This window comes from Dermacentor albipictus, chromosome 10 (genome assembly GCF_038994185.2).
Source record: "Dermacentor albipictus isolate Rhodes 1998 colony chromosome 10, USDA_Dalb.pri_finalv2, whole genome shotgun sequence".
Taxonomy (NCBI): domain Eukaryota; kingdom Metazoa; phylum Arthropoda; class Arachnida; order Ixodida; family Ixodidae; genus Dermacentor; species Dermacentor albipictus.
The window spans coordinates 10,042,079-10,057,927 of NC_091830.1; the positions used below are offsets into that span (position 1 = coordinate 10,042,079).

The window sequence follows — 15,849 nt, forward strand, 5'->3', positions numbered from 1 at the left end:
CAGCTAAATCTAAGTACACGGGTGTTTTCGCATTTCGCCCCGATCGAAATGTGGCCGCCGTGGCCGGGATTTGATCCCGCGACGTCGTGCTCAGCAGCCCAACACCATAGCCGCTGAGCAACCACGGCGGGTAGCCTGCTAGCTCAGGGGGAAAAGGAAGAGGAGAAAAATGGGGGACCGAGAAGCAATAATGAGGACGGGTAGCAGGATGCGATTATATACACGTTTGTGTTCGAAGGGCCCATACACAACCGTTAATGCTAACTTGAGTGAACTAAATATTCTAGGAGAGCCTTGATGGCTTGCTTCATTGGTATGTCCGGTAAATGTCCTAGTAACAATAGTTCACTGAATGGCCTGTTGTTCATTGGTGATAACGAATAGATTATCGCCTGCCATTCACAGTCATACTGGGGACAAGCAACACTTACATGAGCTCCACTGTATCGGCTACTTTGCACGCATCACAGCCTGGCGAGTCTGCACGTCGGATGCGATGCCATGTTGTCGTGTTAACACAACACATAGTCTACCTCTTGCCGCAATATGCTAGCAACCCTTCTAAAGATGTTTTTACATTCAAAATTGCGAGAGGAGGGTGGGTATTTACAAATAAGGTAGCATGGTTAATCCACAAGAGCAGGCAATGCATGGATAAAAAGCTCCTGGAAAGGTGGCCAGCCTGAACCGAAAACCATTATTTTTTTTCTTTCGGTCTGGCTCATGAGTGCAAAATATCATAGTGTTCCGGTTCAGTTCTGGTTCAAGCAAAAAAAAAAGTATATTTTTCTGTTAGGTTTGACACCATGGTGGAGGTGCCCTCATCCAATGTAGTCACAATCTCCGTGAAGCATTTTATTAGCCCCACCTCAGGCCTTACATTATGTACACGTTGCATTCCGTTCTTCCCAGGAGTCAAGCGGAAGGGCAACTTGGTTGGTTCCACTGCATATCGGCAGCTTCAGTGCCAACTGTTTGGGCAGAAATGCGAGTCTGTCCACAGCACAGGATTTGCTACAGCAGCTGAGGGAAAACGCGGCACCTGTTTCAGACTGCAGCACAACTACAATCCCCCCTAGACGGGGTCGAGTGAAACTGTGCACCACAAAGGCCCCAACATGGCTTCAACACAAATTCTTGGGAACGCTCTAGACAGTAAGGGCCCAATGTTTGTGCACTACATCGTCATTTGCACAACGGATTTTGGGTTCCATGCACAAGTGATGTAATTTTTTTTTTTTCGTGCCTACACCAAAGTCCCTTTGTATAAGCAAGCCACTCGAGTTGCTATTTCTAAATTTCTCTTGCAGCACACATACCTGCAAAATGCCCGCAACCTGCAATACAAATTTCTGTAAGCAGGCTATTCCACACTCCTAACTTGCCCTAATGAAGATGGCCGCATTGCTACTCGTAGCACTGTTAAAGCTGAGGCGTGTTTTGAGAGCTTGAACAGTGAGGAACACAGGGCAGCAAGATGTCACTAACCTGCATGTTGACAACTTATGATTCTAGTCCAGGGACTGCTATTCTGGTTATGTCAGACGATGTGTGTGGACAAGCGCACTAGCGTAATTTTACGTACTGTGCAAGATCACGCACTTGACACCTTCACCCCCACAGATGTGACAAACCGCCATCATCAGCAAGGTTACATGGCCGTAGGCTTGTGAACTTGCAGAAAATGCCAGGATTTAACGCAGGTCCGCAGTGCAAGTACCAAAGGCATGCCATTACTTTGCAGTCTGTATAAGCTAGCTTGTAACACAGAACAACAAAGTTCTTACATAAAAGTTAACAATACAGTGGAATCTCGATAATACGATCACAGTTTACTAGAATTTCACGGTGCTATGAATACCTAAGTAGTCCTACAAAAAATTAAGTATGATGCATTCTGTTTTGGGATGACTTGAACGCTATACTGGGCTGTAACGAGTAGTACGAATTTGTGAGTAGCCACAAAACCTTTCACAGTAGGAAGAGTATGGCTGTGGTGCATAGCAGCAAAGTGGCATATCACATACTGGGCCTCTCATGATCCTGGCCAAGAACTTTGTAGTTGCAAAGCACTCACTGTGACACGCACTGAGCCCTGGATAGGTAGGCGAAGAAACAAGTGCAAAGTTTTGCGCAGTCTGGGAGTGCCTACTTGACACAACACTAAGGGAATGAAGGTCAGTAAGGTCATCAAGAACATCTTCAACTGGAAATAGTCCCAAACGTAATAAACAAGAATGTCTTAATGTCACTTACGTGCTGTGAACACTTATCAATACTATGAATTTCAGATAATAAAAATCCTTTATGATGCCCCAAGATATTCGTAGCATTGAGAGTTAACTGTACTGTAACATGGAACTGACAATTCCTGCAATGCGTTGCTCAGCACTGAAATAGCATAAGCTCATAGCACGCTTTTGTAGCAAACTGCCCACCAACATTTTGGTTGAACGTCATGGTTCATTGCACCTTTCCAGAGTGAATGCAGATACTAAACGTGACAAATATTTTACAGTGTCCTTTAAGAACATGTGTAAGTGCCGACCATTTTAAGCAAAAGCTCTCCTGAAAAATCCGAAAAGGGCAGAGCACACTCAAAGATGACGTGCTGGGTCAAACAATTGCTTTTGCAATCTCAAACCATTCAACTCTATACAGGACCATCTGCAATAAACAGGGTTGTAGGGGTAACTTCTGACGGATGACAGAACACATTTTACCCTTGAGTGGCTCGTGTGTTCCATTTCACTGCGGCCGATGCAAGTTCACTGTGTTATCTGGATGTCGTGTTCCGCCTCAGCTGTGTGTGCACTGTTCATGAAAGAGAGAGAGAGAAAGACAGAAGTTCCACAATGACCTCTTCCGCTCAGGAGAGGATGGCCTTTCGATCTCCCGCCGAGTAGCCGCGGCCCCCCCCGCACAGGGCACCAGAGCTGCCGTGGTACGAGAACTGCTGGAAATAGGGCTGCTCAAACTCCTCGGATATGGAGTTCAGGGGGCCTTCCTCAGGCGGTGTCAGCTCCACCGTTTCGCCCGTGAATTCCTGGTCGAAGTAGCGCGTATCCGTGTCAGAGGTTACTAGCGGCTTGAAGGGCGGCGTCACCTGTGGGTAACAGGCAGGGCTGGTCTCACAAGCCTGTCGCAACAGCAGCCCCTTAAAGGGACACTAAATAGGAACACTGAACCTGTTTAGACTGATAAAATATTCATTCAAAACTCTGTTAGCCTGAGCCCACATAACATTAATTTGGCTGCCTATGATGACGAAACGGATAGTATTAAGGCATGTAAGAAGATATGCTATCGTAGGTCAGCAAACTCACACAGAAGCACACCCGATTCATATCTGTTCTACACACATTAAAAGGCATGACAGTGTGTCTGCAAGTGAAGAAAGGTGCGAGTGGATGCGAGCACAAGCAGGAGTGAGTACCGGTTGACATAATGAAAGTCACTGACAGTGATGTTAAGTTGACTTGGGTATAAACATGAGTAAATGACTTCAAATGGCTTCATTCAAATGAATGACCTTGAATGACTTCATTCAAATGACCACCTGTGTTTGCTGCTCGCAATGTATCTCATGAAGCTGTCTTTGCACAATCTGTGCAGGAGCCTTACTGCCATGAGTTTCCGGGTTGCACTTATTTCCTGGTGTAAAGGTTTTGGCAGTGATATAACCTTTATAGAGCAATTTCGGTCTTTTTTGTTTTTGTACCAAGAAATGTCGTGCAGCCTAGGGCAGTGGCATTATAGCAATTCCTTCCAATCGGTTCTATGCCACTCTTATCGTACACCTCTCATGGCTGGCTGATCCCACTGATAACATGGACAGGATGTTGCTTTGACAACAGATGAAACCCAATAAGTCAGAAAAGGTATTACTAGAAAAGCACGGCCCGGGAGTGTTCAGAATTCCTTACAGTTAAACACATTGTCCGGACATGTATCTAGTTACTGATGCTCTTGTTTCTAGCTTTGGTTTCTACGTGGTGTTTCTTGCTTTTTGAGAAACGAGCTACATCAGACATGACAAAATAATAATCAAAGTTACTCTTTAGGTTAGGCTGAGCACCTTCATGTGTAGCAAGTGCTTAATTAAAACCCTGTTAAAACATTTAACAATAATTGAAGGAACATATCTATAAAAACAAAATAGTCCAGACCACACATCTAATGAGTTATCTTAGATGAACTTGGGCAGTGACTTGTAACAGTGAAGTTCTATTGCATGTGAATGGCAAATGAGAAAAAAAGGGGGAAATGAAAAATGACTATGGCTGACTTTTCAATAGTCATAGTAGGCATGGTAATCACGATGGCACAGTGCAAACGAAACACTGACATAATGGTACGACACAGCCCTTCTCACAATCTCCACAATAACACCCAACCTCTTTTACAATTCTACAACAAAGCCCATTAGGAGGTCAGATAGGAACATTCTATATTCCCCTGGATTTTGCTTGAAAGGTGAAACATCAAGAATGACAGCAAGGTATTGTGAACAGTATGCAACGGTCACCGGGGCCCCGTCAAGTCGTTTTCATGGCTTTTAGCCCAGCAGACTTTCCAGCATATTGTCTGGTAAATAAACCTGAATTTGAATGTATTAAAAAGAGTAAGACTAGATTTTTTTATGGGCACTGCCGCCTCCTCAAGTTGGGCACAATGTGCATCTGCTTCCTGCTCCATAACTGCATAGTAGTGGTGTGCAGCCACACCACACTACTATGTCACTGTACCTCCGGCGTTGAGCTGCAACACTCCTTGCACGAGCAACTAGCACTCTGCTGCTTCAACTTTGGCATGTTTTGCCAGACAGCATGTTCAAGGACGATATAATACGAGACAGGCTTTGGGTAGTGGGAAATAGTGGAGGGATCTCACTTCACAGTGGAATTGCTATTGTCATTTTTGGCGTCTTTCTTTCCCTGACCAAAACTGGGAGATGTCACTGATGTCACGAGTGCGGCTGGAGTGCCCACAAAATAGCGACTGCAATAAAACAGAAAGCAACTTGATGCATGGCAAACTTTAGCCCTGGTCCCAGGAACAGCCCTCACCTTCTTCTGGGCCACGTCGTCCCAGTTGACGGAGCGGAAGAACGGGTGCACCTTGATGTCAGCGGCATCGTTGACTGAGCCACCCAGCCGGTGCCTCGGGTTCTTGACGAGCAGTCCCGAAAGCAGGTTCCGTGCCTCGGGGCTCATGCTCTTGGGGTACTTGACTTCTTCAACGAGGATGAGTTCAAACAGCACATCATGGTCTCGGCTGTAGAAGGGTAGGCGGCCACACATCATCTCGTACATGACGACACCCAGGCCCCACCAGTCCACGGCCCGGCCATAGTCAGTGTCCTCTAAAACCTCGGGCGCCAGATACTCGGGCGTGCCACAGAAGGTCTTGGTTGTGGACCCAAATGAGATGTCCTCTTTGCAGAGGCCAAAGTCCGCAATCTTGACGTGGCCCTCCCTGTCCAGCAAGAGGTTTTCCAGCTTCAGGTCCCGGTAGATAATGCCCTGCAACAGACCATTTAAAAGACTCTCACTGAAATGGAGCAGGTTCCGTAGTTGAGACGGACAAGGCCTTCAGGAAACAAAAGGGTGAGTCAGCAACTCTGCAAGGCTGTTTCTCAATCAAAAACTCTCGTCCACTGACATTTCTTCTTCTAACTGCAGTTCTCCTAGGGAGGAAGTGTGAGTAGCACCTGTTCTACTTGCTGCTCTTGTTGTTGCTAGTTGTTCTCGTCCTGTATTTTTGCGCCACACAAACTATGTCAGAGCATGAAGGCTCTCCGAGATTTGTTCAGAAAATGTGTGTTGTCACAGTCGCCCAACTGGTTCTCCTTGTACAAGGAATGTATTGTTCCCGTACAATATTTTTCACCACAGGCCTACGTTCACAGAGTATGACGTAGTAGTTCTGCGGAAACCCGCAAGGTGGAGAGAAGTAATGAATAAAGAGAAAAATCAGACATCCACCTGTTCGCAGCAATTGCTACAAAGGAAACCCATACGGGTTCCTTTGTAGCAATTCGTCCCGGACCAGGACGAATTTTTCTTCAACTTTGTGGCTTTTCTTTCGAGGAACCCGTATGGGTTTCCTTTGTAGCAATTGCTACGAACGGGTGGATGTCTGATTTTTCTCTCTGTTCACAGAGTAGAAGGGCGTGTGAAGGCTTTTGGTGGTGGTAAAGGCAAGACTACCGAATTGTAACAATATATATATCTATTAGTCTGTGGACAACAGTTCCTGGTTGGAAGACAGCCACTCTTGCGAGACAATAGCATCATTTTCCTTCAAATGATCTCTTCTGCGTCTTGTCCTCCCATGGCATGCACACTCCTCTAGCTTCCGCTCACCACAAGCTCGCCACACCAGTGATCTTACATGCTGCCCCCACTGGAATGTGGCCACCGAATTAAAACAGATGGCAATTGAGTGCTCGTGCATCTAGAAAGTGGGATGCAGCAGGTGAGAGGTAAAGACGCACCTGGCTGTGTAGGTATTCAAGGGCGAGCAGGATCTCGGCCGAGTAGAAGCGGGTGCGCTCCTCAGTGAATACACGGTCGCGTGACAGGTGGAAAAAGAGCTCGCCACCGTTGACATATTCCATGACGAAGCAGAGGCGGTCAGCCGTCTGGAAGGAGTAGCGCAGAGAGATGAGGAACGGGTGCTTGGTGCTGCGCAGCACCCGGTTCTCGGTCAGCGTATGTGCCACCTCATCCTTGTCAATGACAACCTTCTTCTTGAGAATCTTGATCGCATACAGGGACTCCGTGGATTTCTCACGACACAGCACTACCTTGCCAAAGGTGCCCTTGCCGAGCACTTTGAGGAACTCAAAGTTGTCCAGGCTAAGTCGGTTGCCTGTTGCGTATGTGCGGGTGGAGATGCTGAACTTGTCACGCAGGGACTGCTCGTCCTTGGGCTCGGCCATCTCAACGTCCTCCTCGCTCGCCAACTTCTCGGACACCTGCTGGATGGCCCGGCACCAACCCTCCCTACGTCAAGTACAGAGACACACAGACTCACCATGAGGCCGGCAGGGCAAGGCTTCGCAGCTACAAAGCAGACGTCGCCCAGCTTGCAATGTTAAGCTGTGCTCTTGACACACCTTCAAGACAATGCTCATGGTGTATCGGTATCAACCAAACATTTGCTGTCATCAATATTTTGGGTACTTGAAAAGTACCGTATTTACTCAAATAATGATCGCACTCTTTTGTAAAAAAAAAATTGACATGAATTCAGGGGTGTGACAACAGGATGCGAGCATTGCATTACGCGGGTTCAATTTCCTGCGAAAAGATTTTTTTTCAACCCGCATTAGCTGCGGGATAACAACAGGTCAACAAATAGGTGGCTGCCGCTGTATGTAGTGCGAGACACCAAAACAAAAATGGAGGCCGGCAGAGCAAGCTGAATGTGCAGTTCCCGCTAAAGCTATGACAAAACTATTTTACTTTGTTGATGTCAAGTCCCGTAGGCTTTTGACAGCAAGCACAATGCAGTCAGCACAGTGAAGATAGCAGCATGTGGATAGCATATAATGTATGCATAGCCCATTAGATGTGCACTGCATGCATTTAGTGATTGCATTGCTTGCTTGTGTGTGCAGCCAAGCACATGACACGCAAATATTCGGAAGCATCAACAATAAGCAGCTTCCGCAATTGTGGACACTCTTATCTCCAACAGCAAGGTCTCACCGGTCATCCTCAGAGTCGACGCAGAACATGCGCTCAATGACCGTCGTCCACTGCAGGCCACGTATGATGAAGGTGAATGGCTTTGGTCGCTCAGACTTCATCAGTTGGCAGCCTACAGCAGGTGAGAGAGGAGAAATGAGAAATTACCACCCGTCACGCAGACTGTTTATTGCGACGATGAGGGACACAAACCTTTTACAGTAAAGTTGTTCAGAGGGTCAGCGTGGCTATGCTCAGGCTTAAGCTTGAACCCAATCAATGTGCCATCCTCACGTAGCACAAAGTAGCGCTTTCGCCAGTTCTTGATGTGTTCCCCTGCATTGAACGCATCAAAAGGATCAGTAAAGATGACGCACTGATGCCAGCTCTAGCTGGAGACCTGTTACCGAACAGCAGCACTGCTGAGCTAGAAAATCCGATGAGGTTCAAGACAAACAAACATGCAAGTTTAAAAAAATTAAATTGTGGGGTTTTACATGCCAAAACCACTTTCTGATTATGAGGCACGTTGTAGTGGAGGACTCCGGAAATTTTGACCACCTGGGGTTCTTTAACGTGCACCTAAATCTAAGTACACAGGCGTTTCCACATTCTGCCCCCATCGAAATGCGGCCGCCGTGGCCGGGATTCGATCCCGCGACCTCGTGCTCAGCAGCCCAACACCATAGCCACTGAGCAACCTCGGCGGGTGAAAACGTGCAAGGTTCATGTGACAACTACCACAGATGGCGTTGCAATGATTTCGTATAGAAAAAAGAGTTATCACTGCAGCACCACCCATGGACTGACCTCGTTTGTTGAGCCAGCCTTCCTTGACGATGGACGGCTCCGGGTCGGCAACGATGGGCTCCATGCCGAAGGGGGCCATGCTCATGCCTCCGGGGTGCATTCCGAGCGGGGCACGTTGCTGCGGCGCCAGCGGCGCTTCCATCATCGTGACCCCGCCGGACCAAGCCAGCCTGCGCAAAATATGAGGACAATATGGCAAATCAGTTCTGTGGAAGCCCGCAAGGTGAAGGAAGGTTTATGAAAGAGAAAACTGTCATCCGCTGAACTTCAGCAAGAAGCGGCAATGAAAACTCACGTAATGATTTCTTAGAAAGACAGTGTCGCAAAGAAACTTGTCATACACAACAAGCCTCTTATTCGGAGGTGCACTAAGTGCAGCGATTTGCCTTTTCCTGTTGGAAACGCAAATGATAGCTACCCTGGTACTTCTACGGCTTCTAGTATACAAGAATGTGATTGACGTGATAACTGCCCCAGCAGTACAACTCAGCCAACTGGCTTAGCCATGCTCTAATGAAGAAAAAGAAAACATTCAGTTTTATTAAAAGTATCCAAAACAGCTTCTAAAGGATGTGCTGAAGCAAGAAATACACTGCATGCAACTGAGTTCCTAGGAAGTTGGCAAATACATTCAGAAGAACCACTCGACGGTACTAAGCATATAATGGCCACTATGCTCAACAGAAACATGCAGAACTACAAATGCACGAACAGAAACCAAACATCGATGTATTTTGAACATCTGCTGGTTCAAGTAAAGTTGGTTAATTAAGCGTGTTACCCCACGCAACAAAGCTTAAACATCAAGCCATGCTATACGAACTATTCCTTCATCGGAGCACTTTTAAGTACTGTTCTAGAAGGGCGCCAGGTTGCTCTCACCTCTGACTAACGCGTTTGCGCGAGGATCATCGACAAATGCTGCATAGACGGCTTCGCAAACTGCTTCCACAAGGCTCACAGATCATCCCGGGAGAAAATTTGGTTGTGCTTCAGTTGGCTGGTGTACACTATTGCACAGATAACACTGCTTTCAACTAATCCTGCAACAAGGCTGCTTACGATACAATCAGTACAGACAGACAAACAACGAAATCGCAAGCGGATGTCGGCGCGCTAGTGCGTATTTTCAGCCGCAGGTGCGGACAAACAACAACCTGCGTCCAGTGAGCAACATTTCCGCTTTTAGCAAGCAACGTCAGCTGTACTATAGAATGCAATGACGACTCCGAAATGACCTCGCCTGTTCGGCAGCCCGCCCGCCCGAACCAAAAATGCACAAACATCTTGTTAGCATTACCGCTGACGGTGACTGTAGGTGTTTTTGGAGCTCTCTTCACAGCTAACGGCGCAGAAGATAAGACCGAAGAGATGTTGCAGCTAGACTTTGCGCAATAACACCACGAGGTAAAAAAGCAGACGGGAAAGACGCGAAGAGTTCCGTTAGACACTTTGTTTTTCTTCTCGCTGGCAATAACTCATTCCTGTCCCAACCAAAAAGAGAAAGCTACACTGTCAACAAGGCTTGTGCGAAGGACAACCACTGCGCTGGTGCGCACATTTGGCAAGCACTCGGCTCGCCAGTGGAGAGATCGAAGTGAGCACGCTGCTCAAAACGCGGCTTCAAGGCGAATTCTCTCGTTCCTGAGGGGCGCTAGGCGAATAGCAGTACGTGAAGTTGCCACTGTGAAACTGTCTCTCAGAACTGCTGCACCAAGGCACCGTAAATACCTAATGCCGCTGTCGAGGTCGCGGCGGCAACCTCATAGACGCATTGCAAGGAAGAGACAAGCAAGGACACAAAACGACAGCTCACGCCGATCACCTTAATCACCAAACAATTCGACAGCTTTCGTATGTCCATGCGTGTTTTCTACAGAGGAAGCCAACGCAATATGCACTGCTGTAGGAAGTGGGCTCACCTAGCAGCGGCAGTTTAACCCCCGGCCCGACAAGATATGATGCTGTAAATCCGCAGTCCGACGCAGCGGCAGGTCACTGGCGTCCTCGGCTTATATCCGGTCAGTGGTGACGCCCCGTCGATGAGCGGCCCTAGCGAAGAAACAGGCGCGCAACGTTAGCTCGACCGCCACCCAAAATCTGCCAAGGCGGACAGCCCGCTGCCAACACCTAGATGGGAAGGGGGCCGTTATCGGAACAGCACGCCGCTTTCCAACTTCTCCCAAGCCGTGTCACCGTAGAGGCGGGCCTCAACGGCAAGCTGCACACCAAGGCTGCTTGGGAGAAGCGCAAATTTAGGCAACCGGCGAGCAATTAACGCGGAGACCACGCTCCGATCATCAAAGTAGGCTTAGCGACGATTGCGGCGGCTGTCCTGTGCTGCCGCCTTGCCTCCCACCACCTTCCGTGTGTCGGCAAACAACATCGGCCGCGTACGGCGCCGACAACCGTTCTCGGATAGACGCACGCAGGGAACGCGTGTGGCGCGTTGAGCGATAGTAGGCCGTACAGCATCGCTTACCCGCCCATGGTCAGGAAAAGTTAACATTACTTCACTCAGTCGCAAACACAACTTCCGAGAACACCCAAAGCCCCTCACGGTCGTTCCCAATGTTTGTTTGTTTGCACGTTTCCCGTGCTCCTGTGTGTGACCATCCGCGCCAGCGCCCCAAACCTCCTCTCCACCAAGTTCGCGAGCGATATCAAACAAGTAGGTTATGATGGGTGAGGCTGTCATCAATTCAGAAGAGTTGCTCTAGTTTTGTCAAAGGACGTGCTGCATCGACGCCGACAGGACTTGCTTTGCCTTTTCTTTTTTCTCGCCCGTCGACCATGCGTCTACATCGAGCGAAGTGTGCCCAGAAGTGGCGCCAACTCATGCTACGTGGCTATTGTTTGCCCTGCAACGCTAGTTATTGGATTCTCACGGCCATTCCGCAATTACATAGCTGAAAAAAAAAAAAAAGTTGAGAGTCGCATCGCGATGCATCATTCTCGGGAAGTTCGCGTTTGAGCGATTTCCACGATTGTGGCGGTATATTTAAACGTTAAATTCGGTTTTATGTTCACTGCTCGAAAGTGCGATAATTACAAGCTTCAAGTGAAGTCCGTTGCCCACGAATTTGTAAACACACACACACATTATATATATACATGCATACATACATACACATACACACACACACACACACACACACACACACACACACACACACACACACATCCACCGATTAGCACGGAAAATAGCCTGAGCAATTTACCTGAATTCTTGCACTGGTCAACAAAATTAGCATTGGATGCCTAAAAAATGGTAGAACATTAACATTTCGTTAACAAAAAAGAAAAAGAGAAAAACACATCGGCGGACCTGGTTCAGGGAATGTTGGGAGATGCTGCAAAGAAAAGCATGAAGGAGTGACACCAAATATTTTGTGCTTAAAGCACACCACATGCAAGAAAGAGTACATTTATAAAAACATGTTTATTTCTAGATGATGGCATACTGCTGGTAGAGGATCTCGCGCACTTTGAAGTAGTCTTCGCACAGGCAACCTTCAATGTTGATTCGGCCGGCTTCATTCTGCAAAAGATCAGACACACATTGAAATAACTAGAATACTAACAACTGTGGAGCTGAAATACACAACTGCTCAGCAAAAGCTGAAATAAACAACTGCTAGCCACGCCAAAGTACAGTCTGGTATGAAAGCTTACAGAAGACGAGTTCAAATGTGAATTTCTGTTTGGTTAACACAGTCTGAAACTTTGAATTAAAGTTTATAGGCACAGGTTTCACAAGAACCGGGCGTTTTCACAAATCCTGTGTCCTGTATACTTTCCTGGCCAACTACACATTCTTGACCTCATGGTGAAATACACCACTCTTGTGACTGCCAAGAATAAAATTTAGTGCGATTTGAAGATACAAAAAATAATATACTCTTTTCTCACCCCTACAAATGAGCTTAATTTTCTTCCAATTCAAGATGCATTGTCGCAACATATGCTGTGATGCATAATACTGCTGCTTAATCGTTTGCATTTTGTATGGAACAACATAAGTTATTGTCCACGAAGTTTCTCAAAATTTTTGTGAAAGTTCAAAGGAGCATCTCACGAAGTGCAAATGGAAATAATAATTTGCAATTTTACTGAAGTAAAAGAAAATCTGAAGCATATGAAAGTATGTTTCTCTCAAGAAGTTAGACCATGGCAAAAAGCTATAAAGATTTGGTGACATGAATATTAGCGACTGTAATGCCCATGTTATGCAGAAAAGCCGTGGCTTTGCAATTGTGAGAACAGGTATGCGCGCCCATTTTGTAGAGAGTGTTTTGAATCCTTGCAGCAAGCAACTGGTTCCATTTATTCTGCATTCTGTATGTTGTGCCTTGAGCAGAGGTACAGGGCCAAAATAACACATCTTTAATGGCAACGCATACATCTGCACCACCGTGTCCACACTATACACACTTCAAACATTTGAAGCAATGGTTGTCAGGTCAGGGAACAAACTAACATCATCATACTTGATTATCATCAGGCTTAACGCTAACGAATAAAAGCAACCCATCGTGGATGAAGTTGCACTCAATACTAGTTGAACAACATGATAATGAAAACAATATCCACACCTGCATGTGCATGTGTTTGAGGCATCGTTAAAGCAGTGTAGCAGGAAAACTGGATGACCTGACAGAAGCTCCCTTGTCTTCACTGTTGCTGCCATTTAAAAATTATGCAGCCAGGTCTACCCAAGTGCACATTTTGCGTCACTTGATGTTGGAAGCGCAAAAAGCACTGGAAGCCAGTTTTGACGATACCTTCTGTCGAAGCTTAGTTTTTGAGACTCGCCAATGCATCAAATATTGACAAATCTGACCAAAACTAAAAGGGGAGTCTTTTTTCCATTATGATGGAAGAGTTCCAACAGCAACATTTCACATGTTGAAATACTGTTGACCAAAGTGATGCATTTCCTATGACCTGGTAATGAAAGAGCTGAGTTTACAGCTCTTCAAAGACCATAGCTTTCAAACTTGTGTGACGCTGCCACTCTTCTTTAATGCAGTAAGTTCCTGTCTCTATTTAGCTGTACGCTAACTGACTGTGCATGGTTGGTGGCTAGCTAACTGCTGTAAAACTTTATTCCTCCCACTAGACTGTTAAACATTATTTTTCTTTGTTTATCGATTTCCAGGACAGCCAGAACATTTTGCTTACTAAGGTCATGGATTGCCTTATTACAGAGTGCTGAATTCACTGCCCAAATGGAATTGGGGATATAATGAAGAGAAAAAGAAGCCTATAAATCCACGACAGAGAAACCAACGCCGCTTAAAGGGATCCTGAACCACCCCTCGGGCTTGGTGAAAAAACAGACTGCAGATAGAATATGCTGCTGTGAACATTTAAGCCAAATTTTGTAGTTGTGCACGGTGCGTAGAGCTAACAAGCGGAGTGTGTTGCCGTTTTGTCAAACACTTTCTTTTCAAACAAGACCTTGTCCTCACCCATTTCAATGCAGCCGGCGGCTCGCATATGTCATCATATGCAAGATTCCTACAGACGGATGACATTGGCCAATAGCTAACATCAATCAAGAAAGGTGTTTGGACCAGTGCACTTCTTTCTACTGTAGTATGGTAGCTAGCTGGGCGAGTCAGTACATCTGCATTATTATTACTTAAAGCGTGCACTAAAAACACGGACAAAGAAGAGAGAGCGCTCGTTTTCCGTCTCTCTTCTTCGTCCTTGTTTTTAGTGCGCACTGTAAGTAAAAATAATCTTTCTACTGTTACTGTGTATATTGTTACATGTGATATCATGCACAAATACTTACGCAACAATATTTACTGATGCAGTTAATAAACAGGCTGAAGTAAGCGAAAATGTGTGTTTCGAATTTCGAAAAGAATGATGTACTTCTAGAAGAAGGCGACTGTAGCCTGCTCATGCTCGGTCACAGCCACCTGCATAGGAAATAAACTATGGCCATCCTAGTTATTGGTGTTGTAGCCGTTGGGGCCTCACTAATTTCGCTTAGTTTTGAACACTCAACTAGCCTCGAACCACGCAAAGGTCAGACCACATGTATGCTTGCCAATGCTTCTCCTGAGTGGACACCTTGGCAGACATTGTTTCCCGTTGAGCTATTGACAGTGCTTCAAAATGTGCAAGTTGAATGTGGCCACAAGCCAATAGCCAAGCTGGTGCAAAACAAAGCCGGTCCATGCCACATAGCAGACTTAGCATGGCTAGACTAGAGCACATGAGCGTGAGTGTGCACTCCAGCCTTGTCGTGCACAGATGAAACATTGTGCATATGCACTACAAGTTGCATGTAGCTGTGTCCGCTACATAGTATAGCTACGACAGGCACTGTGGGGTGCTACAACAAGCCCACTCACTGAGCTCAATGTGGCTTGCCAAGGTCAACCACCTTTGGCGCATTGTAGGCAGGGAGTCGTAGGCGCGAAAATTGTAAATAGCGGCGTCAACGTGAATACTGAAATCAAATTTGAACTGCGCACCATGGTGACATTGAGTAGGCAGAACGTTGCGGGCGCACCCCACTCCACCGTAGCCTTTGCAGTGCAAAGCATTGAAGAAGGAGTGGGAGCACCATGAAGGGGTTCAAAGGCGATTTTTTACTGCCAGTTGCTCCACTTCTGCTGAACACATTGCTGCAACGTATTTCTGAAATAGTCTATTTTAACTTCAAATCCATATCTCGAATTCGTTAAGTGTTTCGGTGACCCTTAAAATGACAAAAATAACCTGATGATAGGCAGATTATATACAGTCGAATGTCATTATATTGAATTCAAATACCACACAGAAATGTGTTCATTATGTCTAACATTCAACACAAGCATATGTTCATTACATGTCGAATATCGGTAGGAAAATTTTAGACCTTAAGTTAGGTTGACCTAGATGGATAGACTACTTGTCTAGAGGTCTATAATCGTTTTCTGTGTGCTAGTATATCACTTTGTTGCGTAGAAAATTGCTGCCGGAAGCCTTGCTGCTGCTCCTTAATTTGAACTGCCCTAGCTAAAATGCATCGATTTTTCGGACATAACTGATGATTCTGGCGCCTTTGTGACACCGCCATGTACCCCGTAGAACCAATGTATAAGGAGGTCTGAAATGTCAGACACCGAAACCCTCCTCAGTCCAATTTTTCTGACTTTTTGCTGTGACTGCAGCTATGAAATGGTATGAACTGAAGCTGCGACTGCCATCTTTTTGATTGTTTCGCAGCCTCAAACCAGCGCTCTCACATGCTGATCTATGCCAGTCTACTGGCAGCCAAAGTAGTCATTGTGTGCTGATATTAGGCCTAGCTGCTTCGATGTTCACTATCAAGCTTCTT

General features: G+C 46.3%; 2 protein-coding genes across 4 annotated transcripts in view; both read right to left on the reverse strand.

Annotated features, from left to right (window-relative positions):
• Positions 1–840: 840 nt before the first annotated feature.
• LOC135917912 (RAC-beta serine/threonine-protein kinase-like) lies at positions 841–11,260 on the reverse strand. Of its 3 annotated transcripts, none has more exons than XM_065451531.2 (8): positions 11,068–11,260; positions 10,430–10,559; positions 8,508–8,677; positions 7,911–8,033; positions 7,719–7,830; positions 6,500–7,010; positions 5,070–5,525; positions 841–3,106 (listed from the first exon to the last, which is right to left on the reverse strand). In XM_065451531.2, exons 3-8 carry the CDS (start codon positions 8,650–8,652, stop codon positions 2,870–2,872), a joined length of 1,584 nt encoding a protein of 527 aa, XP_065307603.1. In that variant the 5' UTR covers positions 8,653–8,677; positions 10,430–10,559; positions 11,068–11,260; the 3' UTR covers positions 841–2,869. The 3 variants fall into 3 exon arrangements, with proteins under 3 accessions (XP_065307603.1, XP_065307602.1, XP_065307605.1); XM_065451530.2 differs by having other exon boundaries at positions 10,990–11,260; XM_065451533.2 differs by lacking the exon at positions 11,068–11,260 and adding an exon at positions 10,636–10,941.
• A 670-nt stretch (positions 11,261–11,930) lies between these two features.
• The window catches only part of Cpsf100 (cleavage and polyadenylation specificity factor subunit 2), a 53,531-nt gene continuing 49,612 nt past the window's right edge, over positions 11,931–15,849 (reverse strand). The window contains exon 16 of the mRNA XM_065451485.2: positions 11,931–12,048. Coding sequence (XP_065307557.1) covers positions 11,956–12,048 — 93 coding nt within the window. The 3' untranslated portion in view covers positions 11,931–11,955. The remainder of the gene's footprint in view (positions 12,049–15,849) is intronic.

Coding starts and splice junctions, on each gene's coding strand:
- LOC135917912 (XM_065451531.2), bottom strand. CDS start 8,652: ATGATGGAAGCGCCGCTGGCGCCGCAGCAACGTGCCCCGCTCGGAATG. Junction 8,034..8,507: donor AGGCTGGCTCAACAAACGAG/GTCAGTCCATGG, acceptor CGTTCAATGCAG/GGGAACACATCAAGAACTGG. Junction 3,107..5,069: donor ACGACGTGGCCCAGAAGAAG/GTGAGGGCTGTT, acceptor TGTTACCCACAG/GTGACGCCGCCCTTCAAGCC.